Source organism: Hemiscyllium ocellatum, chromosome 36, assembly GCF_020745735.1.
Source record: "Hemiscyllium ocellatum isolate sHemOce1 chromosome 36, sHemOce1.pat.X.cur, whole genome shotgun sequence".
NCBI lineage: Eukaryota > Metazoa > Chordata > Chondrichthyes > Orectolobiformes > Hemiscylliidae > Hemiscyllium > Hemiscyllium ocellatum.
Genome location: NC_083436.1, coordinates 28030739 through 28058085, shown reverse-complemented (window position 1 = coordinate 28058085; position 27347 = coordinate 28030739). Strand labels below are relative to the sequence as shown.

The following is a 27347-nucleotide window of genomic DNA, read 5'->3' as shown; positions in this document are numbered from 1 at the left end:
ACAGATAAGGAAACTGACATAGCTTTATCTGAGATCTTTTTTGACCAGATAAGTGGGACAGAACAGGAACAAATAGGTAAACATGAAGTATCTTTAGCTCTGCTAAGTTGGTCGAATTACAGCAAAAAGATGAGAACTTAAATAGTTGTATCAAAAGGCATCTTCAGAGCAGGAGAGTGAATGCATCCCTGTGTGTTATTACTTAACAAATGATGTCTTAATGAGGAAATGGAGACAATCACACATTCAAACATATGAAAAATGGGCAGAGATTCATTTTTTTTTTGCCAGTAGGATATAGCAAGGAGGTCCTGCAAGTGGCACATGAGCTACACTTGGAGGTCATTTCGGGGTGAGGAAAACACAGGCTAAAATACAAAAACATTTTTACTGGCCTGGACCACACAAAGATTAGATTAGATTACTTACAGTGTGGAAACAGGCCCTTCGGCCCAACAAGTCCACACCGACCCTCCGAACAGCAACCCACCCAGACCCATTCCCCTACATTTACCCCTTCACCTAACACTACAGGCAATTTAGCATGGCCAATTCACCTAACCTGCACATTTTTGGACTGTGGGAGGAAACCAGAGCACCTGGAGGAAACCCACGCAGACATGGGGAGAATGTGCAAACTCCACACAAACAGTTGCCTGAGGCGGGAATTGAAGCTGGGTCTCTGGCGCTGTGAGGCAGCAGTGCTAACCATTTCTGTAGTTGAATTTTGCCAGACGTGTCATACATGTCAGCTAATCGGAAAACCACAGGCTTTAATAAAACCTGCACCTTTAATATCTATTCCAGCATTTGAGGAACCTTTCACAAGAGTCTTGATTGATTGTGTAGGTCCCCTACCTCAAACAAAAAGTGGGAATAAATATTTATTAACAATAATGGATGTGCCGAATAGATTTACAGAGACAATCCCAGTACACAATATTGCAGCAAAAAGGGTTGCAGAAGAATTACTTACATTTTTTACACATATGGACTACCAATAGAGATCCACTCAGATCAAGGATCAAACTCACATCCAAACTATGCAAGGAGGTTATGGATAACGTGGGAATAAAGGAATTCAAATCTACTACGTACCATCCAGAATCACAGGGAGCGCCAGAGAGATGGCATCAAACTCTAAAGGCAATGTTGAGGGCTTATGGTCAGGATTATCCAGATGATTGGGATAAGAGAGTTCCATTTGTACGTTTTGCGATCAGATATGTACCAAATGAATCAACCAAATTCAGTCCATTTGAGTTAATTTTTTGGCATGAAATAAGAGAGCTGTTAAAACTGATTAAGGAGAAATGAATAAGTCAGAATTCAGAGACCACCCTTTTGGACTAGGAGTCAAATTTTAGAGAACGATTAAATAGAGCTGGAGAGTTGGCTCGACAGCATTTAAAAGTCTCACACCATACAATGAAACAGAAAGCGGATAGGAAATCACAAATTCACAATTTTGCAATTGGGGATAAGGTATTGGTGTTACTTCCAGTAACAGGCGAGCCTTTAAAAGCAAGGTTTGGTGGACCTGAGCAAATTGAGAGGATATTGAGTAGGTGAACTATTTGATAAGGACTCCAGACAGGAAGAAACCTCACAGAGTGTGTCATGTGAATATGTTCAAAAAGTATTTTCACAGGAAAGGAAAGCAAGAGGAGAAGTTGTTGATGATTACAGCACAGAAGGAAGAACCAAGTTCAGAGGATTCTGAATTGGACATTCCTCAAATCAAATTGGACAATGAGGAAGTTGTCAAAAATTGGGATAAATTATTGAGTTACCTTCCACAAGAAAATCAAAATGACCTGAAAGGGTTATTACTATCACATGGGGAGATATGCAAAATTAAACTGGGAAGTACTAACCTAATTATGCATGATATAGAGATAGACGATGCTGTTCCGATTAAGCAACATCCTTACAGGCATAATCCTCTAAGTGTTGGCACAGGTTCAGAAGGAGATGCTCCAAGGTGGCATAATTGAAGTGAGTTACAGTGACTGGAACTCACACATAATGATGGTGCCAAAGCCAGACGGTACCCAATGGTTATGTGCGGACTATCGCAAAGTCAACGATGTTACAAATACTGATACTTATCCAATCACATGGTTGGAGCTCTTTGTTGAAAAAGTGGGACAAGCAAATTACATTTCTAAGTTGAATTTGCTCAGAGTCTACTGGCAAATGCCTCTGTCAGAGACAGCAAAGGCAATTTCTGCTTTCATAATGCCAAATGGACTATATCAGTTCAAAGCCATGCCATTCAGTATGAAAAATACTGCAGCCAAATTTCAGAGACTGACTAATAAGGTCATTGCCGGATTACCCACCTGTGTGGTGTACATTGATGACCAGGTGACTTTTAGTCACTCATGGAAGGAACATTTACAGCATTTATCAAACTTGTTTGATCGACTTCAGAAGGCAGGCTCGGTGGTAAACCTAGCTAAAAGTGAATTTGCTTCAGCCCAAGTCACTTTGCTATGGCATGTTATTAAACACAGACAAATGGCCTGACAGGATGTGAAAATGAAAGTAATTGGGGAATTCCCCACACCGTCAAAGAAAAAAGCTGTAGTACAGTTCCTGGGGTTGAGTGGATTTTACCGAAAGTTTGTGATGAACTTTAGCAGCATGGCTGCTCCACTCACCGAATTGTTAAAAAAGGACAAGGAGTTTCAGTGGACAGCGCATTGTCAAAAGGCATTTGACAGCCTGAAGACTGTGTTAACCACTGCCCCAGTATTAGCCACACCAGATTACACGAAGCATTTTAAGATGGTTATCGATGCCAGTGATGTGGGTGTCAGTGCGGTGTTCCTGAAGGAGGAGGAGGATGAGGGAATAGAAAGACCCATCGGGTTCTCTTCCAAGAATTTGAACGTTCATCGACAGAAATATTCAATGGTGGAGAAAGAGACTTTAAACTTGATGTCGACATTACAACATTTCAGTGTTTATATTACCAGCAATGCATCTGAGGCAACCACATATACTGATCACGACTCATCGACATTTGTGAAAAACTTAAGGACAAAAATGCCACTGTTTAGATGGAACTTGTTGTTGCAGAATTTCAATTTGACAATTGGGCATGTGGCAGGTCACAAAAATGTGATTGTCGACACGTTATCGAGACTTGAATGACATACAGGGGCGTTCAGTGGCCGGTGTGCCATGGCCTGAATTTGCATGTGGTTGTGCATGTTTGCACTTAATGTAATGTATCTGTCTGTTTAGACTATGAACCAGGTTTTTGAAGGGTTTTAAAAATGAAACCATCTTTTGATATTGATGGTTCATTTTTAGGTGATGGGGAGGGGTGGTGATGTCACAAAGCTTGTCCTTTTTTTCTAAAAGCTGTTCCTTTTCTCAAGGATACTGTGTCCTTGATTTTTTCAGAGGGGTCATAAAACTCTCCCAGCTCTGATCAGTCTGGTTTGGTACAGAGATTAAAGGGCATTTAGAGACCTTTTTGTTTATATGTAAACAGATGAGACTTCAGGCCAAAGTGGTCAGGGTTTAGAAGTGACCTGTGTAATGAAAGGAGAATGGTCAGCTCTCTAGGTGAGCAGTTCAGTCCAAAACTAGTTAGGAGCTCAGCTGTGTGGAAACAGGCTCTCTCAGTCCTCTGCTCTTCCAATGTCAACCAGTAAGCATTTGTTCAATTTTTACTGTGTTTTCAAGGGGGTTTGCTTGTTGGGACTGTTGTGTTTATTCAGAACAGCATAATTAAGTCTAGTCACAACCACCTGATGAAGGAGTAGTGCTCTGAAAGCTAGTGTTTCCCAATAAACCTGTTGCACTCTAACCTGGTGTTGTGTGATTTTTTAACCTAGTTTGGACAGACTGAGCTCTGTAGGGGTTCTTTATTCCGTTCTTTGTGTTTCACCGTGTAATTTTGTGAATAAATGTTTGTCTGTTTTAAAACCTGATAGTCAACCTAGCAAAATTACTCCGGGTAATTTTCACTGTACACTTACCGAAAAATGTTTGAATGTTCTGGCCTAGTCCAAACACTGCGTACTTCAAAGAATGTATGTTGAAATTAAATAGTACTGAAAATATGATGAGGCACCTTAGAACGAAATATGTTGAATGGAGAACTCTATAACGATTGTATACTATTTGTAATTTGAAACATGTTGTTCTTGGGCTGCATACCTGATGTGAGATGTATTTGCGAAATTTAAAGATCATACAATTGTGCAAGTTGAATTTTTTTGTAAGTTTTGTGATGTTTAATTCAAAATGTTTTGGAGTGTACTGTTTGTTTTTTTTCTGAATAAGATTTTTTTTTACAAATCCTGCACTGTTCTACTGAAGTTCATTGAAAACTCAAGGACCAACACATCATCTTTCAGCAAGGTTTTTCACAACTTTTCAGGCTTAACATTGAGTTCAACAATTTCATACAATATTCTTTGCCTCCATTTTCTCTTGTCTGTTCTTTGTGTTTTTGTATTTGGACAGTAACAATTGATGATGATTCTGCTTTCCCATTTACCCTTTCTCCAGACCCATCATTTGTTTCTTTACATGTCCCATACCATCAGTGTTTGCCTTGTTAAGCCATCCTTTTTGATACTTAATCTCTCCTGTCTCAACCGCTACAGAATGCTTGTTCTTTCCAAAACCCTCTGTTCACTGTTTTATTTATGTCACATCTCTAAATATTCTCAGTCTCCGGAAGAACTACTGATCTGAGTTATTAACTCTGTTGCTCTCTCCACAGGTGCGGATGTGGGTACTGCAGATGCTGGAGGTTACAGTCAAGATTAGAGTGGTGCTGGAAAAGCACAGCAGGTCAGGCAGCAGCTGAGGAGCAGAAACATTGACGATTTGGGCAAAAGCCCTTCACGAGGAATCATTATTCCTCGTGAAGGGCTTTTGCCCGAAACGCCAATTTTCCTGTTTCGCTTTTCCAGCACCACTCTAATCTTGACTCTCTACAGATGCTGCCAGACCTGCTGACGAATTTCAAGCATTTCCTGGGTTTTTTTTATCTCAGACATCTAGAATCCGTGGTATTTTCTCTTGAAGACTTAGAAGGTCTTTGGAAGGTAAAGAACAGTGCCATTTACCATGTCGACCAGCATGTGGTCAGCAACAGAAGCAGAGTTCAGTGATTAGCTGTTTAATAGTGACAGAGAAGCAAAGATTTAAGAGAACACACAAACACGCATACACACACAGATTAAAGGGATTTGAAGATTTGAAGATTTTATGTTGCATGCATTTGGGATGGAGGGAAAGGAGTTTCAAGCCAAATATGACCTCTTCAGATAAAAATGATGGCTATAAGACAAATGTAGAAACTGATCTTGCACCTTCAAATGATGTCATTAGAGAATACTGTGTAATTGGGAAAGGGTAGAGGGTCAAGTCTGCATACTTAGCATATTCCAGAAGTTAATGTGAGGAGCTAAGAAGCCATTATACTTAGAATATAGAAATCGGAATAGGTCATTCTGACCCGGGAGCCTCTTTCAACATTTAATTAAATTGTAACTGATCATCGATAACCTAATCAAATATCTATCCATCTCAATTCTAAAAATTTCAATTGACCCAGCATCCATATTCCTTTGGGAGCCTTTGTTAATCCATTAAACTGCACTACCATTCCATAGTGGAGAAGAGATGTGTGGTGATACTGCATTTTAAAGATTTGGAGAGATGCAGGAGAACAAAACAAGTTAACACACTGTAGTCACAGCTATCAAGGACATAATTCAAGAAACTATGTGGAGAAATCAATTCTATAAACAGGGCAGAAGACAGACTGAAAAGATTCAAGTGGGGAATTTTAAAAGAGAGAGCACTGAGCTAGGTGGTGGGAACACATGAGGATCATAAAGAAGAATATATATAGATGTAGAGAAGAAATGGTAGATAAATAGGGCAGGCAGGCAAGCAAATGTTGGAATGTTGATGGAATTGTCTGTAGGTAGATGGGAAAATTCCAAACAAAAGCAGCTATTAATAACGCTAGCAACCATGAGATCAGGGAGACGAGCTGAGTTATTTAGTCAATCAGTTGTAGTTTGGTTATGTGCAATTTATCAATTTGATTACATTTCCAATAGATTTTCTCTAAGCACTTTGACTATTTGGCCCCAGTGGCCTGATAAAGCACTGGCCTCCTAAGCCAGCATTTGTGGGTTCAAATCCCATCTGGAGTGAAGTGATTTTTGCCCTGAAATATCATCTGTATTTGACACAGGGTGGTTTTTGGATTGTGGTGCAGTGGTAATTTCTCTATTTCTGAGTTACCTGGGTTTAAGTCCCACTTGTTCCAGAGGTATATAATAATACCTATGAACGGATTGCTCAGAAATATTGACATTGCCTTACAACTCTACCCAATTAGCCATCTCTCCCACCATTCTCTATCTCAGTTCTTTTGTTGTGCTTTCAAGCGCACCTACAGCATCAGGTCAGCCATTTTCAAAATAACCAACTGTAACCTGCATAACACCAATTATGGTGTGTTACCCCTTCTTCCCTCCATAAGCTTTTTGTATCCTTTAAGCTTTGATTACACCATGGTCCCAAAACCAAATGATACTATTCCCAACTGTCCCAATATAGTTAGTATATCTCCTTTCATTGAATTTTCTCATTTTCCCTATAGTTATATTTCATGTACACCAAGGTTCCAATATTGGTCCATTTTTCTCATCTATAGGGAACTGTCTGACAACATTAATGTGTTTGTGAAGTGTATGCTGCCGAAAGTTAATGTGTTGTTCATCAACAGTAAACTTAATTTTGGATCAGCTGTCCAGTGGTTTCCTTCATTAAATTATGAATGAGCTAATACTTTTTGAAGCTCAAAATTGGGAAGAAAAACCATTCTGTTTAACTTTTGCCAGATATGCCACATTTTCAGCCTTTCTAACTAACTGTTGCTTAAGCGGCATTCATCATGCTTGTTAGTCTCTTATGAGATTTCACTTCGCAATATGACCCATAACTACCTACATCTCACTTACCATTTTGCTGAAGTCCTCACACAGTGCATTATTACCCACACCTTTCCACCACACAGCACACATTGGCCTACCAAGCTTCACCTTAAAAAAAACTCAAATTTATCAAGAACCTGAAAAGCCACAACCATCTCAAATTAAGTCTCACTCAGATATCAGACTATGTCTTTGTTCCCAAATCATACAGGCCTCTCTTCAATCTTAATGTGAAGCCACCATTAGTCCCACATCTGTTCTGCAGCTTTGGACTATTCTGTAACCCCTTTCTTGATGCTCCACTATTGATAGGGGACCATTCAACTATGTTACTCAAACATTCTGGAATTTGTTATCAAATTTTCTCCCTTTATCAAACTTCTCACTCTATTTTTGCTGTTTTAAAAGCTTCCTCAAAAAGCTTTTGAGGGGGTGCGACATGGTGGCTCAGTGGTTAGCAGTGTTGCCTCACAGCACTAGGGATCTGGGTTTGATTCCTGCCTTGGACGACTGTCTGTGCGGAGTTTGAACATTCTCCCCATGTCTGCTGGGTTTCCTCCAGGTGGTCCGGTTTCCTTCCACAATCCAAAGATGTGCAAGTTAGGTGAATTGGCCATGCTAAATTGCCCATAGTGTTCAGGGATGTGCAGGTTAGGTGCATTAGTCAGGGGTAAGTAGAATAGTGGGGGAATGGATCTGGGTGGGTTACTGTTCGGAGGGTCGGTGTGGACTTGTTGGGCTGAGGAGCCTGTTTCCACACTGTAGGAATCCTATGATTCAAACAAACAAGCTCGACTTAACGGTTACTCAAACTCCTTGTAATTTAGAGAGTTAAAGTGATTTGATCAAAGTTTTCAAGATATTAGTGAACTGCGGGAGAGAAATTACTTTCAATGGGGCATTGATTGCATGAGCAAGAATATTACATTGAATTTATTTAAGACACTAGTTCAGCCTCAGCTAGAGTATTGTGTTCAGTTCTGGGTGTCAGACTTTAGGAGGGATGTGAGGGCATTGGAGAGACAGCAGAAGAGATTTACAAAAATGGTTTCAAATATGAGGAATTTCAGTTATGAAGATAGATTGGAGGTGTTGGAACTATAGATTGGAGATGTTGGAACTATTCTTCTTGTAGAGAGAAGATTCAGTGGAGATCTATTTAACGTTTTCAATATGGTTAGAGATCTGGACAGTGTAATACAGAGAAAATATTTCCACTCATGAAAAATTTGTGAATAAGAGGGCACAAACATAAAATAATTCATAAAGGAAGCAAAAGTAGCATGTGGGAAAATTTTCACTTACCAAGCGATGCACTGGAATGCACTGCCTGAGAACATGGTGAAGGCAAGTTTAATTGAGACATTCAAAGGGATATGAGATGGTAATTAGAAACAGAAGAATGTATGGAGTTACAGAGTGTGTGTCTGTGTGTGTGACAAGGTAAGAAACTCATTCAGAGAACCAGCACAGACAAAATGGAAGACTAGAAGACTTCTGCACTTGGAACTTGTAGTTATGGAGCTTAAGACTAGGGGGTATTGAGTAAAACTCAGAGCCAGACCTTTCAGAAAATTCAGAAACATTTCTACATGCAAAAGGTCCTTTCCTCAAACAGTGTTTAAACATTTTTTAAGTCTGATTAATCGTTTTTTTTTGTTCATCCACAATATTAAGAGCCATAGGGCAAAGGTGAGAGTGGAGAAACAAGGTCACAGAATAGCACTGGAAGGTATAATAAGCTTGAGGGGCTCAATATGCTGAACACCCTTATTAAGCATCTTGATGCAGGGCAGTACATTAAAACTGCTTGATCAATATATATTTGAATGTTGATGTTAAATATTCATAATAGAACATATTAGAATACTGAAATAATGTCAAATCAGGGAAGAAAATGATTTTTTCTATCTTCCAGTTTTCTGTACGATATTATAATTTCTGAATTTGATTTCTAGCCTTTTGAAATGACTGAAAATGTGCCCTTATGATGCAGCACAAAAAAACCCTGTGACATCAGTCTGATGGAGAAGGGCGTCGCCCAGGCGAAGCCTTCAATAGATTAAGCCACTTATTCTGCCAATTTCCGTGCCACAAATTCAAAACTTCGTTCTTGATGGTGCATGAGATGTATATATTCAGATGGTGATTACAACGGTCCCCAAGAATGAATTGTAATGACTGATTCTCACTGCTTGGCCGTGCACAATAGCCAAATTGTACTATCAGTTGGAAGGAGACTTTGAGTTGGAACTAGATCTGATTGCAGTCACCCGATATGAAAGGCTGTGGACCTAGCACACACATCCAGATACTGAGGCAGGCTGAAAGGGAATTCTCCACCCGGTAGCTCTGCAGCCTTATGATATAGGCGGCCCTGCCTAAATATTATCTCTTAATTACCAGGAGCAAGGTTACTTGGTCGAAAAACGCTACAAATATCAATATAAAGTAGTCTAACACAATGGAAATATCCAAGTTAATTCCTTTCGTGAAATCTGATAGGTTTGACCCGCAAGCTGTATTTCAATGATGGCGTTTATTGCTTTGAAGACTTTTTTTTGTCTCAGTCGAACCTACTCGCCCCTCCCTTTATCAAGAAATCCTTTGGTTCCCCCACAATCATGAATTGGCTTTCCAGCGGCCAGGATTGCAGAATGGGTGCCCCATTTACAAACTGAGTCTTTATTCTCTGATTTACATCAAACGATTAAATCGGAACTTCGAAGATTTAGCGAAACATTTCAGTGATGGGTCGTGTATCGATTGGTATGATTATCGATCGGAAATCTCTGGGCGGGTTGATTGAAGCTTTCCATTTACTGATTAGGATTTAGACCAAACAAAAAAAAATAAAATCACGGAGGAAAAGGGGGAGGGGGGTGATTATCAATGCGACTGGAATCCTCAGCATGATGAGATGTGTGAAATAATCGGAGTTTATGGTTTTAAACTGGGAGTCAGCGCCATCATAATGCTCCTTCTTGCTGGGGATGAGTTAATGCAGGCAAACTCTCTCTCTCTCTCTCTACCTTCTTTCTACAAGACCGGCACAGGACACACATACACACACATACACACAATCACACGAGACAGACTGGGACGTTGTTTTCAGAAATAAAGAGCTTACCGTTACACGGTGCACATCCTGGCCGTCCTGGCTGGTCATGTTTGCCTGTGTTTTATTGTGAGAGCAGAGGAGAAACGGCAGCGTGTTTTTTTCCCCCACCCACCCCAGCTGTTAAACTGTGCAATCGTCACACTAACGCTCGCTTCTTTTGCAAAAAACAAAAGAATATTTATTTGTGAATGTGTGTTTTTTTTTGGGATGTGAGACTAGAGAAGGTGTCAGCCTGCAGCCACCCAGAGGGAGGTGACTGAGAGAGCTCCTCCTAGAGGCTGAGAGGATAGCGCTCTTAACCTCAGGAAGCACTTTGTAAGAGCCAAGGCAGGACTCTGCTTTTATTTAAATATTTAATATATTCACGGCAGTGTGGGCGTTGCAGGCAGGGCGCGAGAATAGTGCTCACGCTGGCTCTCCTGATGTTGCAGGCAGAGCCCTCGTTTACTGCTCAGGTTCAGGTTCTAGAGCCTCTGACCCGCGGCACTGTCAGGGAGGGGTGCCCCAGCAAGGAACAACACTCGGTTTCCAAGTCTGTGACCGGGGGGAGGGTGGGCTTTCTGGGTGGTGGTCTTGCCCATTTGTGTTGGAGTGGGGAGGGGGGGGGGGGGTGCTGCTGGTGTGTTCGACAGGAGCTGTCCAAGAAGCCTCGGTTGAATTTTGCTGCAGTGCCTCTTTGCAGATGGTACAACACTGTGCAACCTTGGAGGAGTGGGGGGGGGGGGGGACCAGTGCTGAGTGTTATTGGCGCTGTACACGTGTAGACAAGGCGGAGTGTCCCACCGCCCCCCCCCCCCTCCCCCTTGTGCCTTGCCCATGGGGGAACCAGTTCCTCAGTACAACATTCCTTCAGGCTTGCTCTTGTCAGGATTCTGTTCAGTGGAGACCTCCTCAGGGTTTATGTGTGTTAGTGGAGGGGGGGGGGGGTGTTCACTGCACAAGGGTAATCGCATTGAAAGTCGAAAGGAAGCTATCCCATTTTTTGGAAAGAGCCATTGCCACAAGCTTCAGTGGTGCCCATGTGTTGCTGTCTGGTGGGTGGGGGTTGGCAGTGTAGACTGCTGAAGATTTCAAGAGATTCTGCAAGGAATCGTTGTGCCCACTGACGCCATTCTAAAGTTGCCGTGATCTCAGTTTGCTTCAATGGGTCATCTCAGCAAGGTATTGAAGCATTGTTTCCCCCCACTCACCCCCGCCCCCTCAAGTAGCGGAAAAGTACATCTCGGTAGATCTTTTCCTCTCCCACCCAAGGTTTCTGTAACTTCTCCCTAGATCCACGCTGTACAATGTAAGCTACCGCTTCAGATCACGCGGTCATGTGCCCGTTCAAGAGAGCATAAATGGCCACGGTATTACTCTAAAATTACTGACGTCCCAACAACGGTAAGTCCCGGGTTTCATTCATCATTGTGTGTGTGAATAAAGTCGAACTTATGGCCAGCCTCTTTGTTTGATAACGTTGCTCGGTGCAGGTGAAGAGAGATGTGGGAGTGTGAAGAACAAAGTCAAGGGGCGGTGTAAGAGAAACTCTTCGCCCACCCTCATCTGCTGAAACCAAGCTTAACCAAAAACCCCTCGTGTATTTGGGAAGCATTTTGGTCTTAAGAAACGCGAGAGAAAGGACTGGGGTTTGGAGACTGTCACGTTGCAAGCAGACAATAGCTCCCGTGGAGCCAGCGAGGAAAGGGGTGGGCAGCTGGAAAAAAAAATGGAAGCTGTTCTGGGCTAATACCTGCTCTTGATACGGTTTGTGGGTGATTGGAAACTATTGCAGCTTGGCCCCACTCCCTCCGGTGTAATCCGCCGTTTTCCCTGAAGGAGAGGCGCCAGTGCAATGAAATCCCCAGAACAAAAGAATCCGTCTATGGGACAGGAAGGCACATTCAAGCAGAAATCAGATCTCTTCCCCCTCACTGGTTTGTATCCTAGCGTTGATAACATCACTTTGAAACACAATTTTGAAACAATGACTGTTCCAGCGATTGATGAACAGGATTAGAAATGGGGATTTTATGCATGGCTCGGTGAACAATATAAGTTAACGTGTGTGTGTGTATAGGGAGGTGTGTGTGTTTATGTATTGGTTGGAGGGGTGGATGTGAATGGTGATGATGGAGGTTGCCTGTGTACCTTGCCCTGCTCCCAGTCCTGGAGCAGCTCCTTGCCGGTCGCAGGTTTGATCTCCAGCGGGGCTCTCTCCTCCCTCTCGCCGGGAGAGCTGATGACCGAGCCGGAGACCTCACTGACATCGCTAGCGGTTTCACTCAGTCCGTCTGACTCCGGCGACAGCAGGTCCTGTCTGCTGGAGCTCCGAGACGCCTTGCAGCTCCTGCGCCCCACGCTGTAGGCGTCGAAATCTATTGTCTTCCTTTCGTAGGCACCTTCCACGGTGCAGAACATCCCCCCGTACTTCTGGCGGGGTGTTTGAGCCGTGGTGCCCGGTCTGGCCAGGTACACTGGCAGGTCATCTTCCTTGTTCCAATGTCTTTTCCCCTCAGCCATGCTGGCTCCAGTTTCCGAGGAGAGGAGAGAGGGTGAAAAGGGGAGGGGGTACAATGATAGCACTTAATCTCACTCAAAACACCACAGTCTGTCACACTCTCTTATACACACACTCACACACCACTAGCAAACCAGCGGACCCCCAGCCAGGATCTGACCACCTAATGAATCCTCTGGGCGACAGGCTAATCCATCCAAAGCTTCCCTGACACGGAAGTAATAGCGTCTGAATCAATGAGAGAGAAAGTGTCGTCGTTGGTTCAGCTAACTCTGTCTCTCCCCCACCCCGCCACCACTCCACCCGCCTTCCCTTCAAGGAGGGGCCTTGGAATGAATCTGCTGTTGAGTGGGAGCCGGGAGGGTGAGGGGCGGCTTCGGTCTTGAAACGATCGATCAGTGTTTGTGAGGCCGAGCCGCTCAGTTCACTGTGAGCTGTCCATTCAGCACCTCCTGATATCAATTGGCTTCAGGGAGTCAGGCCGCTCCCTGAACCAAGCTCTCGTGTTGCTATTTTGTTGTGTTTGACCTGACCTCTCCGGAATATGCAATGAGCTTTTACGTCCCTCCTGCACAGCATAGCCCATTACTGCCTTTACAAAGAAAAACTATTACTGAGACATCTAATATTCTTCCAAAAAAGTCAAATAACCCATCCATGTAAACTCGGACCATCTAGTTCCAGCCGGATCAGCAAACATTCAAATGATATCGACAATTACTGAATTTCGAGTGAAGGTGCACAAGGATCTGAGTGACCGTGTTCATAACACGCAGACAGCGAACAATTCAGGTACAATTTGGAGGGCATTGGTTTGTTCGCCCTCATCGCAAGAGGATTCTATTTTACACAGAGGGTGGTTTGCGTGTAAAATGAGCTTCCCGAGGAAGTGGTGAATGTAGGTACAGTTGCAATGAGCACGCCAATAGGAAAGGTTTGGAGGGATATGGGCAAGAACAGGCAGGTGGGACTAGTTTAGTTTGGGATTATGGTCAGCATGGACTGGTTGGAGTGAAGGGTCTGTTTCTGTACTGTATGACTATATATTGCTTCATTTGAAATCTTTGTGAGACTGCCTGCTGTATTCTGTCCAGATTTGCTTTCCCCCAACTCTTATTTACAAAAAGACATAGTTGCACTAGAGTGGCTTGTAGAGTGTCATCAGACTTACTGGTGACATGGATGGACTGTCCTCTAAGGAGACTAAGCCAATATTGCCTCATATTTCAAAGAATGAGAGGTGATCTTATTGAAGTTTACACAATGTGGCAGCCCCAGTGGTTACCACTGCTGCCTGTCAGTGCCAGGCACCTGGGTTCAAGCCCAGCCTCAGGTGACTGGATGTGTGGAGTTTGCACATTCTTCTGGTGTCTGCAAGGTTTTCCTCCCACAGTCCAAAGATGTGCAGGTTTGGTGGATTGGCCATGCTAAATTGGCCATAGTGTCCAGGGATGTACAAGTTGGTTGGGTTAGTCATGGGAAATGCAGTATTACGGGGATAGAGTGGGTCTGGGTGGGACCCTCTTTGGAGGGTCAGTGTAGACGCAATGTCCTGCTTCCACGCTGTCGGGATTCTGTGAAATTCTTAAGGGAATGTACAGGTTGCAGGCGGAAGGGATGTTCCCCTAGCTGTGTGAACTAGTAACCACAGTCTCAAAATATATCTCTCCACCATTTGGGACGGAGAAGACATGGACTTCCTTCACTCTGAGGTGAAGAATCTTTGGAATTTTCACTGGTGGACTGTGGAAGCTCAGTTACTGATAATATGCAATGACCAGTGGTCAATAGCGTTTTGGAATCACATGACATTAAGAGAAAGGGGATCGTGCAGGATACTAGCATTGAAGTAAATTATCAATGAGCGTCTCAAATAATGGAGCAGACTCAAGATGCTGAATGGCCTACTGCTCCTATTTTAAAATGAGCAGGGTCTATTTTGTAGTCCAAGTCTATTCTCCGATCAGATCATGGCTGATGTGCACGTCAATTCAATTCACCCACCTTTTCCCCCATATTATTCCATACCTTTATGAAGATATTTTCTTCACCTCATGACAACAAAGGTAATTGTTTTATAATCCACATTATAAGTGAACTTGATGTTTGCTTCACACAGTACAAAGTGGCACAGGTGATATAGTGTGGTTGACATATACTGTCAAAAGCTATGTATCCTTAACATTAAACAACACCTAAGATAATTAATTCATACAAGTATCTTACATTGATTGGTTACTTCGTTACAGAGCACTCAGAGTTTAGTTGGTTAAAATCATCCAAAATAAAACTCCTTAATTTAGTCCAATCACATAAATGATAAGTGAACATTGTAAAAATTGGATGTCTTCTTTATAAAAATGGTGGAGGGTTAATAAATGGAAGACTACATAGGGTAAAGTATTTAGGGAGATATACAAGTAGATCAAGGCACAGTGGCAGGTGGCAGTGATGTGTACAATTAACAAGATTAGATTAGACTTACAGTGTGGAAACAGGCCCTTCGGCCCAACAAGTCCACACCGACCCGCCGAAGCGCAACCCACCCATACCCCTACATTTATCCTTTACCTAACACTACGGGCAATTTAGCTTGGCCAATTCACCTGACCCGCACATCTTGGACTGTGGGAGGAAACCGGAGCACCCGGAGGAAACCCACGCAGACACGGGGAGAACGTGCAAACTCCACACAGTCAGTCGCCTGAGTCGGGAATTGAACCCGGGTCTCTGGCGCTGTGAGGCAGCAGTGCTAACCACTGTGCCACCGTGCCACCCACAATGCCACCGTGCCACCCACAAGATGTGCTGTGGCATGTCACCAAGATTTCCTCAATAGCACTTTCCAAATCTGCAATCTATACCAACGAGAAGGACAAGAGCAGCAGATGGCAACATCACCACCTGCAAGTTTCTCTGCAAGCCACATATCATCCTGACTTGGAGTCATGGAGATGTAGAGCATGGAAACATAGCCCTTCAGTCCAACTTGTCCATGCTGACCAGATATCCTAACCTAATCTAGTCCCAGTTGCCAGCACTTGGCCCATATTCCTCTAAACCTTTTGTATTCATATACCCATCCAGATGTCTTTTGAATGCTGTAATTGTACCATTCTCCACCACTTCCTCTGGCAACTCATTCCATACACGTACCACCCTCTGTGTGAAAAAGTTGCCCCTTAGGTTTCTTTTATATCTTTTCCCTCTCACCCTAAACCTATACCCTCTGGTTCTGCACTCTCCCACCCCAGGGAAAAGATCTTGTCTATTTATCCTATCCACGCACTTATGATTTTATAAACCTCTATAAGGTCACCCCTTAGCCTCTGACACTCCAGGGAAAACAGCCTATACAACCTCTCCCTATAGCTCAAATCCTCCAACCCTGGCAACATTCTTGATAATCTTTTCTGAACCCTTTCAAGTTTCACAACATCCTTCCAATAGGAAAGAGACCAGAATTGCACACAATATGCCAAAAATGGCCTAACTAATGTCCTGTACAGCCACAACACGGCCTCCCAACTCCTATATTCAATGCTCTGACCAATAAAGGAATGCATACCAAATGCCTTCTTCACTATCCTATCTACCTGCAACTCTCCTTTCAAGGAACTATGAACCTGCACTCCAAGATTTCTTTGTTCAGCAACACTCACCAGGACCTTACCATTAAATGTGTAAGTACTGCTCTGATTTGCTTTTCCAAAATGCAGCACCTCACATCTATTTAAACTCTGTCTGCCACTCTTCAGCCCATCGGCCCATTTGATCTAGATCCCATTGTACTCGGAGGTAACCTTCTTCGCTGTTCAATACACTTCCAATTTTGGTGTCATCTGTAAACATATTAACTATAATTCCTATGTTCACATCCAAATCATTTATATAAATGATGAAAAGTAGTGTTACCCAGCACCACTTCAAACTACGTCACTGTTCAATCGTTGTCTCTGGATTAAAATACTGGATGTAACTATATCTCCATGATTGCAGCAGTTCAAGAAGGCAACTCATAACTACCTTCTCAAGGGGAATTACAGGTGAGCAATAAATACTGGCCTAGCCAGCTATACCCACATTCCATAAACAAATAACAAAACTCCCACAAACAAAATGTTGTCAAAATCCATAGTTAGAACAGATCCTTTAAGTGACACAAAACAAAAAACAGACTGTGACGTTAATTCAGAATATTTCCTCAAAGATTTAGAACACCAAATGAACAAGGTCATCAACTATTTAATGCTTAACCCAACATGGTCTGCACAGCCAGTTTGATGAAATTATGATTGCCATTATGTTTACCCAATCGAGCTGAGCCAGGGATCACTTTAACACAGTTGGAATAACTACAATCATAGTGTAACTGGAAAAAAATTTCTGTCATCCAATGTTAGATTACATCAAACCACCTTAGTTCTTAAAAAAAATTGTTTTGTTTCATAACCATAATAACTAAACCTAAACTATGAATCCTTGATGATTCAGTCCTTTCTATTTTGAGAATACGTAGGCGAGCAAATGTATTTATTCTTATTAAGATTCTATTGGAAATGGCAGTTCTGCTTAACAACAAGTATTTGATGTAACTATTTGAGAGCTGATATGTTCCCAGTCACCAAGTTAGAATAGAATAGGGTCCCTGTAGTGTGGAAACAGGCCTTTCGGCCCCAAAGGTCCACACTGACTCGCTGAAGAACATCACACACAGCCTTAATCCCCCCATCCCCACCCACACCCCGTAACCCTTCATTTACCATGCCTAATCCACCAAACCTGCAAATCCCTGGATACTATTGGCAATTGAGCATGGCTAATCCACCTAACCTGCCCATCTTTGGACTGTGGGAAAAAACTGGAGCACCTGGAGAAAACCGACGCAGACACAGGGAGAATGCGCAAACTCCACACAGATAGTCAACTGGGTCCCTGGCGCTGGGCTGACACAGCATTATTACATTAGTTAGTACAGTATTTCACATTCTTCACTTTGTGAGAGGGAAATGCATGGTTCTTAACATGTTGGTGTTGTGTAAATTACTCTCATTATAGTTATTATTACGCTTAGCTGTCTTGAGTCGTGATGTTTGTTTTTCAAAACATGACACCATAAAAGTACATAGAACATAGAATGTTACAGCGCTCTTCACTCCTCAATGTTGTGCTGACCTGTAAAATTAATCTGATGCCCATCTAATCTACACCGTTCCATTATTATCCATATGTATGTCCAATGCCCATTTAAATCTCTTAACATCAATGAGACTACTATTGTTGCAGCAGGCCGTTCCATGCCTCTACCACTCTGAGTATGAAACTACCCCTGATAGCTCTTCTAAATCTATCACCCCTTAATATAAAGCTATGACCCCTCATGTCAGCCTTCACCATCCAAGGAAAAAAGCTTTCACTGTCCACTGACCACCCAAAGTAATTGGAAAAATATCAAATACACCCTAATTTTGTAACTGTATGGCAACCATACAAAATAAATTGGAGGATCAAAAGGACACTTAAGTAGTTTGCTAAATCTTTATTTGGAATGTGTCATAAGTGTACTACAAGAAATAAGGAGATTAGGACAGCCATTATAAATGCCATACTTCATTCATCTGAAAAGATCCTTATTTCTCCCAACAAGGTAATTGCTTGTTGAATGACTGGAATCTTCATATCTCAACCAGAATAAACACTTTACTCCATTCTGATTACTAAAGCTGGATGAATATTTTTGTACTTATGCTGTAGTGGAAATGAGACCGATTCCCTATGGTTGAAGTGGTTTGGTAGCTAAAATTTGGACAGGTATCAGGGCTGATTCCTAGTGTATCCTGGCCACTTTTATGGTGACCTGGGGAGGTCCCTATCATTAAGCATGCTGTAGTTCACAGAGAACCCATCCTGGCAACAAGATCTCCCCCCCCCCCCCATAACAATAAACCCCATCCCCCTGCCCTCGTGACTGACCTGCACCCCTGATGTTGGCTCACTTTGGAGCCTCCTCCATCTTTACTGGTCTGAACCTACTATAATACCAACAGTGACCATTACTGCTGGTGGCACTACTGTAATAGCTGTGATTGACTGGCAACTTTGGAGGTCATGCCACATTCCTTAAGGGGGTAGATGTCTTGACTGCAGGCATTTAATGGCAATTATTTTAAATTAGTGTGGTCTGGCTGTCAACCCTTCTGCAAGTGGCAACATTGCACTGTCAAACTACTGTTATATTCTACTTCTTTAGAAATAAACTCCTGTACTTAGCACTACTTCAGCCTTACCAACCTTTGGTTCTCTTTTATTCACCTATGTTCTGATTCTCACACTCTTTTACATCATTTCAAGTCTTATCTCCTAAGGAATGGGTTTTCATATTATTTTGCCTATCATTTTACACTTCATTTAATTCTCATTTATTCAAATGTTATGCCTTTCAGTATTAGCCACAATGGCCAATTTTGTATCATTGGCAAATTTTCACATCAGGTCTTTGACTTCCGAGACCAAATAATTTCTGTTAATGTAGTTCCAGCATGATTCCCTAATGGACGATTCTTGTCAATTTGATTGTCAATAATAGTTTTCTATTTTATGGCTATCATTCAATCATTCTGCCATGTAACTCATTTTTTTAAACCGCATTTGGTGTGAATGTTAGCATCCAATACAGATCTACTAAAGAACAGTTCAGGTACAAGTTAATTTTCTATGTTACACCTATACACCTCAATGCTGATCCCAGGTGATTGTGACATTTATAATGTTCATCACCTTTTCAGCTTTTGAATGTAATAGACCTCATGGTACCAAATAGTGTTCTATACACATGCAAACAGCAATATTACTTGATTAAGATTATCTGAAAACATTGCAGTTGCGTCGAACTGAGGCTTTGACTCCTCAGGAAAGGCTAAATTTCGTCACACCTATGTACATATATTTTACTTCTTTATTTAAAAACAGCTGTGTTAACTTCCATTTCCTTAGGAGTTTTGGAGGCACTAGAAAGAAATACAATCTTTATTTCCAATACTAAATCAGAAAAATAATGAGTTTCCAGAAGAACTTTATATGTTTATTTTAATACAAAATGCATACATTATACAATATACAAATGTATAGAAATCATTTACATGTTACTAGCTTACAAAAATAACCTTACAATTTTATTAACAAGTAAATCAACAGGATTTTAAGTAATCTTTAGTGTTATTTAATAAACAATTTATAAATGTGTGATGTACAACCATTTAAGAAACAGCGGTGACTACAATACATTAATTCAGTATTCTGTACATTAGAAATCTGCCGACATTTTTCTTATGCTTCTATCTTAATAAAACACATCTAAACTCTATTCCATTTGTTTTGCAAGGCCCTTGTGCACTAAGGAAAATTCTCAAGACCAAGTCTTATTAAGAAACAATAATACAGCCTTGTAAGTATTTGGCTTGGACAGACAAAATTCAAACATGGCTTGTGCAGAAACCTAGTATTACAATTTTAATTCTTCTCTGCCTCTATAAGGCACTGAAGGATTTATAACACGTTGAAACAAAAAGAAAATCTGTTGTGTTGTGTACAATATATATACACACACATGTACATTCCCATATTTATATATAAATATGTGTGTGTGTATATACACATATACATACATATTATATACATATCTTTTTTGCCATACTGGAAATGAAAAAGGTAATGGTGTGGAGATTGTTCCACATCCGCTGGTTTTATCTAAATGGATTAAAGTTTAGATTTGCTGTTTGTCACAAGGCCACAGTACGATCAACAAATCATGCACTGAAGTTTTCTATTAACAAACATTATAAGGGTTTGGAGAAAAGCAATTGCAAATGGAACACCGCATTTCATCCATTTCCTCATTTGAGCAGAATCACTATGTTGCATGCAAAAAAAAATTACTGATTTTGGATTATCCAAATTCTTTGCCAGTCAGTAAAAGCTCAACCTTACTGGCAAAATATGTTATTAAATTAAATTGTTTCCATCTATTTCATTACTGATTAAATAGGACAGAGTATAAATTTTGCATTGACATTCATCATGTTTCACTTATGTGGTTCAATGGGAAATATGTTAGTTTTGTAACATTTTGTACAACCAATATATTTCTGTTAATAATGTAATACAGTTTGCAATTGCCATCATAGGAACCTAAAAAAACTAAGGAATTTGGGATGATATTGAATATCATTAAATTCCAAAGTCTAATATTTTACTGTGGGTATCTGAGAATTTATAAACTTATTAAGTAGTTCTTTTAGGAATTTTCAGGAAGAGCTGTCATTACTGCAGAGGTTTCCTTTGAACCAAATACCAGAACTGACACTACAGCACCAACCAATAAATTACTCCTTTTTAATGACAAATTATCAATTGTTTTGTAAGGGATTTTCTTGCAAGAACAACTTTAGGAAGAAAACTTTCATTTTTGTAAAATACCTCAAAGTTGTCTTTTTAAAAAAAAAATTAAAATACTTGTTGTTTGTTCAGGTGCAATAGACAATGAAGAGTGCAAACAAGTTGTCTTCTACTGTACATATAATATACAAATAAAGAACAAACAGGGAGTAAGCACTATTGCCTCCTGAATTGGATCCTGAGACACACTTCAAAAGAAGTGAAATGTTAAACAAATTTGCTTCGTGACAACTGTGCTTAATAAATCTCCTTTTAAAATTAAAGGGCTGGTAACCAAAACATGCACACATGCCACCAGGAGAACTGCACAGTACACTGATTCTGCACTTTCCGCACACATACAGGTTTGTTGCATACAGCATACATGTCGGGGTAGGAGTTTCATTTATACAACAGAGGTCCTTCTGTTTGTTATTGTCCAAGGCATTGATCATCAGCATAAATGGGTTAGATGATGTAATATGCAAAAAGAGACGCCAAATTTTTATACATGTTTTGTTTTAGAATGCGTAAATAAGGAAATTTTATGTTGAGCTTTGAGTGTTGTTTTTCATCTGTTTGCAGCAGGACGGTAGCATTGTAGTACATTTCTGTGAAGAACATTGATGTAGATTTGTCACCGAAGTCATGTGACTAAGTCAGCACTTTCCTTTGTCCTTAAAAAGATGAAAAGTGCACAAGGATATAAAAGGCCAAGTGTAAAGATACTCAACTTGGCCAGGAGCACAAACAAGAAATAAGGGGGTGGTAGTATAAAAATTAAACAGATTTACATGGTAATAAACTAAAGGCAAAGATACAAGGCTATGGTTTTGTTGGGATTTAGCACCGAATGTAAGTGAAGTAGAGTTCATTCAGCAGAGACAGCAGATTTACCAGATAATTCAATTTGACAAATATAGCAGTGCACATTTAGATCTTCAGACAATAATGGCAATCTTTTAAGCTTCATATCTGTAAAGATTTTCAGAACAAAAAGTAAATGTGATGTAATAACAACAGTATAACATGCAATAACTTCACATCCAACCATGAATTTCTGCATATATCAAGCTCAACACCTTTTATGGGCTTCATAACACAAACTAAATTAACTTGTCTTTCAGAGCAACTAAATTCTAAGTCTATGTAAAGTATACGGCTAGTTTCATAAATGTTTGGTTAGGTTACATGATGAGATAAAGCTTAAAAAATCATGAAGTTGTTTTTGCAAATACAAAACTATTTGTTGAGTTAATTTAAACATTACAATACATCTACAGGGATTCAGTAGGTGTAAATTTTAATTTGACTGTGAAACACTTCAGGTCATTTTATTCAGAACTACAGAATATGCCATCAGTGAGACATTAAATGCATCAGAATATGTTCCACAGGTTCCATTACAACACTGTGCATTATAAGAATGATGAAATCATGCAGTTATAGTCGGAAGCCATCTATCTTTTGTCCTTGTAACAATTACTTGGATGGCCCAAATGAAGTACATTTCATTATGGCCTAGATTTTGTTGTATCAGGATACCATAAGACTATAAGACCATAAGACATAGGAGTGGAAGTAAGGCCATTCGGCCCATCGAGTCCACTCCGCCATTCAATCATGGCTGATGGGCATTTAAACTCCACTTACCAGCATTCTCCCCGTAGCCCTTAACTCCTTGTGACATCAAGAATTTATCAACCTCTGCCTTGAAGACATTCAGTGTCCCGGCCTCCACTGCACTCTGCGGCAAAAATTCTACAGGCCCACCACTCTCTGGCTGAAGAAATGTCTCCGCATTTCTGTTCTGAATTGACCCCCTCTAATTCTAAAGCTGTGTCCACGGGTCCTAGTCTCCTCGGCTAACGGAAACAATTTCCTAGCGTCCACCCTTTCCAAGCCATGTATTATCTTGTAAGTTTCTATTAAATCTCCCCTTAATCTTCTAAACTCCAATGAATACAATCCCAGGATCCTCAGCCGTTCCTCGTATGTTAGACCTACCATTCCAGGGATCATCCATGTGAATCTCCGCTGGACACGCTCCAGTGCCAGTATGTCCTTCCTGAGGTGTGGGGAGCAAAACTGGACACAGTACTCCAAATGGGGCCTAACCAGAGCTTTATAAAGTCTCAGTAGCACAACGGTGCTTTTATATTCCAACCCTCTTGTGATAAATGACAACATTGCATTCGCTTTCTTAATCATGGACTCAACCTGCATGTTTACCGATTGACACTGTGCATGTTCAAGTTTTTAAATGCATTTTTTGCCTGTTAATTTGCCAAAAGTGTGTGGACTAATAACATTGCAGTGAGGACAACAGGGTACCTGGGATTGAGTGAAGCAACTGTGCAAGTCCTTAAACGATCATCTGAATAACTATGTGGTACAGGACAGCATGACTGCAGAATGGCATTGTCACTAGACTAGCAATGAGTGAGGCCAGGCTAGTTCCCTGCAAAATGGACTCAAATTCTGCCTTGGAAGTTGGTAGAATTTGTTAAATTTATAAAAACTGGAATTGAAAACTATTTTTAGTAATGATGAATATGAAATCATCATTGATTGTCCGAAACAAAAATAAAAATCTGGTTCACTCTAATCCTTTGATGGAAATCTGTCATCCTTACCTAGACTGGTTTACATGTGACTCTGGACCCACAGCAATGAGCCATTTTAGACAAGCCATTCAATTCGAGGGCCACTTATGATGGATAGCCAATACCAGCTGTGCCAGTGATGCCCACACCCCACAAAGCATTCAAAAACAAATTATCAGTGCAGAGAAGGAAGTGTAAATTAAAATAGGTGAATTCCTGTCAAATGAGGTACAGAAAGAAAAGTAGCAAAGGGAAATAAAGATTGTATTGACAGGAAAAGAAAAGAGCAGTTTTTTTTAAGGTGGTAAATGAGAAGTGTAACTTTATCAAACTTACTCATGTTCTTCTGAATAACCATTGCCGGTCATTCAGCTTTTGTTTGTGGATGTCTTCTAAGGAGCTAGGAATCTCAGCTATCCCATGATGCCCTGGAGGTGAACTCACTGACCTTGACTGAGACTGAAACAACATCGTTATTAATTAAAATCAGATGGACAGGATTGAAACCTGTGCTAAAAGCTGATTAACTAACACACCACTGATTTTAATGCATATCCAATAGTTTGTCCAATCTGTGGGTGGGTGATCCAGCAGACTATTGCCGAGACAAGATCATGCGTTCGTCCCACTTTATGAGACACAGGAGGAGCCCATTCAACCTACTGAGTCTGCTCCACCATTCAATCATGGCTGATAAATTTCTCAATCCCATTCTCCCACTTCGTACCCATAACTTTTGATCCCCTTGATACTCAAGAACCTATCTCAGCCTTAAATATACTCAATGACCTGGCCTCCACAGCCTTCTATGGCAATGAATTCTATAGATTCACCACTCTCTGGCTGAAGAAGTTTCTCTTCAACTCCATTCTAAAGGGTCTTTCGCTTTACTCTAAGGCTGTGCCCTTGGGTCTGAGTCTCTCCTGCTCAAATATCTTCCCAACATCCACACTGTCCAGGTCATTCAGTATTCTACAAGTTTCAATTAGAATCCCCCTCATCCTTCTAAACTCCATCAAGTGTAGACCCAGAGTCCTCAAACGTTCTTCAGACGTTGAGCCTTTCATTCCTGGGATTATTCTCATTAACCTCCTCTGGACCCTCCAGAGCCAATACATTCTTCCCAAAATTGGGGCCCAAAATTGCTCACAATACTCTAAATGTGGTCTGACAAAAGCCTTATAAAGCCTCAGAAGTACATCCTTGCTTTTATATTCTAATCCTTTCAAAATAAACGCCTACATTGTATTTACCTTCCTAACTATCAACTCAACCTGCAAGTTTACCTTTGAGAATCCTGGACAAGGACTCCCAAGTCCCTTTGCACTTCAGATTTCTGAATTTTCTCTCCTTTTAGAAAATAGTCCACGCCTCTATTCTTCTTACCAATGTGCATGACCTTACATTTTCTCACACTGTATCCCATCTTAAAAATTCTAATAATACCAAGAACACAAAATAATAGAATTACAGAAAATTAAGCAGTCAGCTTTTTTTGTACTCAATAATTATATGACCACATATATAGAGAATGTAACATTACTTACTGCTTTGTGTTTCAATGTTTTTGGCAATTCAAAGCTGGGACCAAGAAAGCTTGTTGGTACTAGACCTCGCCTTCCATTAACCTGTGAAAACAGTACCTTGAACATTCAGGAAACATTTTATAACTGATAATAAATCATGTGCCCTCTCTCCCGCACAAAGAAATTTACAAGTTGACAACTTACAGAAGTTGAGATTCTCAGGAAAATATATTAGGGCTTTGATTGAATCCCTGGGATAAGAAGCAGCAATTTACTCGACAAAAATCATATTCTGAGTGGGTAAATTGAAATCAAACTCCAAAATATAGAAAATTCAAGCATCCAGGCACACAGTTTCCTAAGGTGCCCAGAAATATCAACTCACTTCTCCAAAGCAAAATGGACAGTCTTCCGCTAGCTTTTATTTTATGGAAAATTTGAAATTAGGAGGAAATTAGGAATCAAATTAAGAATCACAGATAATAATAAATCCAAGAATGAAGTCGTGCTAGCAGAGAAAGCTGCAGGTCAAACTAGCATGAATGAATTGTAATAACTTAGTCTATCATGTTTTCAGCCAGACTTTTAGACAGCAGGGCTTTGTGTCAGCAGCATGCATGCCGGTTGTCAAAATAGATTCAAAGACGAAGGTGAGTACTGCAGATGTTGGAGGTTAGAGCCAAGAGTGTGGTGCTGGAAAAGCACAGCCAGTCAGGCAGCATCTGAGGAGCAGGAGAATCAATGTATCCAAACCCTAGTGTACAGTAGTTCAGGATGACTCAATCACTGAAGCTCCAAACCCCTGGCACAGGGTAGGACTCAGTGAACAAACTTTAATTCACCCTGGAATCAAACAATTTCACAGCAATTTCAAAAATGTTTTGCAAACGGTTTGCATTTTTGGTTATTTACTTTGCAAGTAATGCTTCTTACTTGTAAGTGGTTAGCAAGGTGATAAAAGCAGGAATTAAAATTACTAAAGTATTGGTTCAGATTTTATTAATGGATTGCATGTTTTGTTCCATCTCATAATTAAATTTCTCTGAATTTCCCTGTGTGTGAACAATGTAGGCAGTGGCAAGAAAGTTTGGAAAATACAGAGTGAATGAAACAAATGAGGTGTTTTTTTTCCAACCCTAAGTGATATGGGCAATGATGAGTCAGTTAGAAAACTAGAGCAAAATTAGAAACATTGGATTCCTGATGGCAAGAAAAAAATTACAGGCACAATGTTCCACCAGGATTTCACTAATAATATAAGAATCTCAATAGTGAACAGCAAGGGAGTGTTTTGCTCACATTAACATCTCGTTATTAGCTATTCTCACCTTTTTAATATCCAGATTCCTATTCCCCTATTTGGTGGAGATAAAAGTAGACAGCGAAAGTTCTTGACATGAAAGTCAGAGAGGATATTTGGCACTTCAGCTCAATGCTTGCTCCATCAAGCCTCTGCTCCAGCCAGCAGTCCTCAAAAACTCCAGGCAAGCATCATTGGTAATGACCTCCCTACTCCCCAACCCCAACCCCAATCCATAGAGACTGGTCTCGGATAAGCACTAGGCTCAACACATCATCACCCCCAACTCCCACAGAATACCCCACTTCAATATTTCGCTTTGCAGCACACCAAAATCTCGCATTACAATGCTGCTGTAAGGCCACTTTGCACACAAGGACAAGCACGCATCTCATGGATTGGACTAGGGTGCAGTTCAGGACTCCTTGCTTTCTCTCTTGGCTGTCAGTCACTTTGCACCTTTTTGAATGCTCACAGCATCTCTGCCTTGCCTTTTTGCACTTTGTTGCCGCCATTCTGAACATAAAATACTCACAGTACTTCTGCCTTGCTTTGCTTTGTGGTGCACACATATAACCAGGCTGCTTGTCATTTTTGCCAGCAATGATCAGTCAGTTGGACATGTTATTTTATGGTCACATGTTACATCAATATCACTCCTGCAGCGTGTGCCAGTAGCTTACATGGCAAAGATATGAAAAGTGCTTCAACTGAATGGCCATATCTCAGTGTCTAATGGGAGCAATCTTCAGTCAAGTCAAGACTGATAACAGTAAGGGAGCTCCACTACAATCTTAGAGTCATACAGTCCAAGATGGAATAGGAACTCAGTCCAGGAACTTAGTCAGCTGCATGGAGCAGTCAGGGTCAGGATT

General features: G+C 40.9%; 2 protein-coding genes across 2 annotated transcripts in view; both read right to left on the bottom strand.

The window, feature by feature from the left end:
• The window catches only part of LOC132833460 (dihydropyrimidinase-related protein 1-like), a 57371-nt gene extending 44762 nt beyond the window's left edge, over positions 1-12609 (bottom strand). The window contains exon 1 of the mRNA XM_060851773.1: positions 12238-12609. Within this exon, the coding sequence (XP_060707756.1) occupies positions 12238-12609 (372 nt within the window). The remainder of the gene's footprint in view (positions 1-12237) is intronic.
• Positions 12610-21539: 8930 nt separating this feature from the next.
• The window catches only part of LOC132833290 (uncharacterized), a 120843-nt gene continuing 115035 nt past the window's right edge, over positions 21540-27347 (bottom strand). The window contains exons 23-25 of the mRNA XM_060851454.1: positions 25194-25274; positions 23983-24105; positions 21540-21717 (exon numbers count right to left, since the gene is read on the bottom strand). Coding sequence (XP_060707437.1) covers positions 23983-24105; positions 25194-25274 — 204 coding nt within the window. The 3' untranslated portion in view covers positions 21540-21717. The remainder of the gene's footprint in view (positions 21718-23982; positions 24106-25193; positions 25275-27347) is intronic.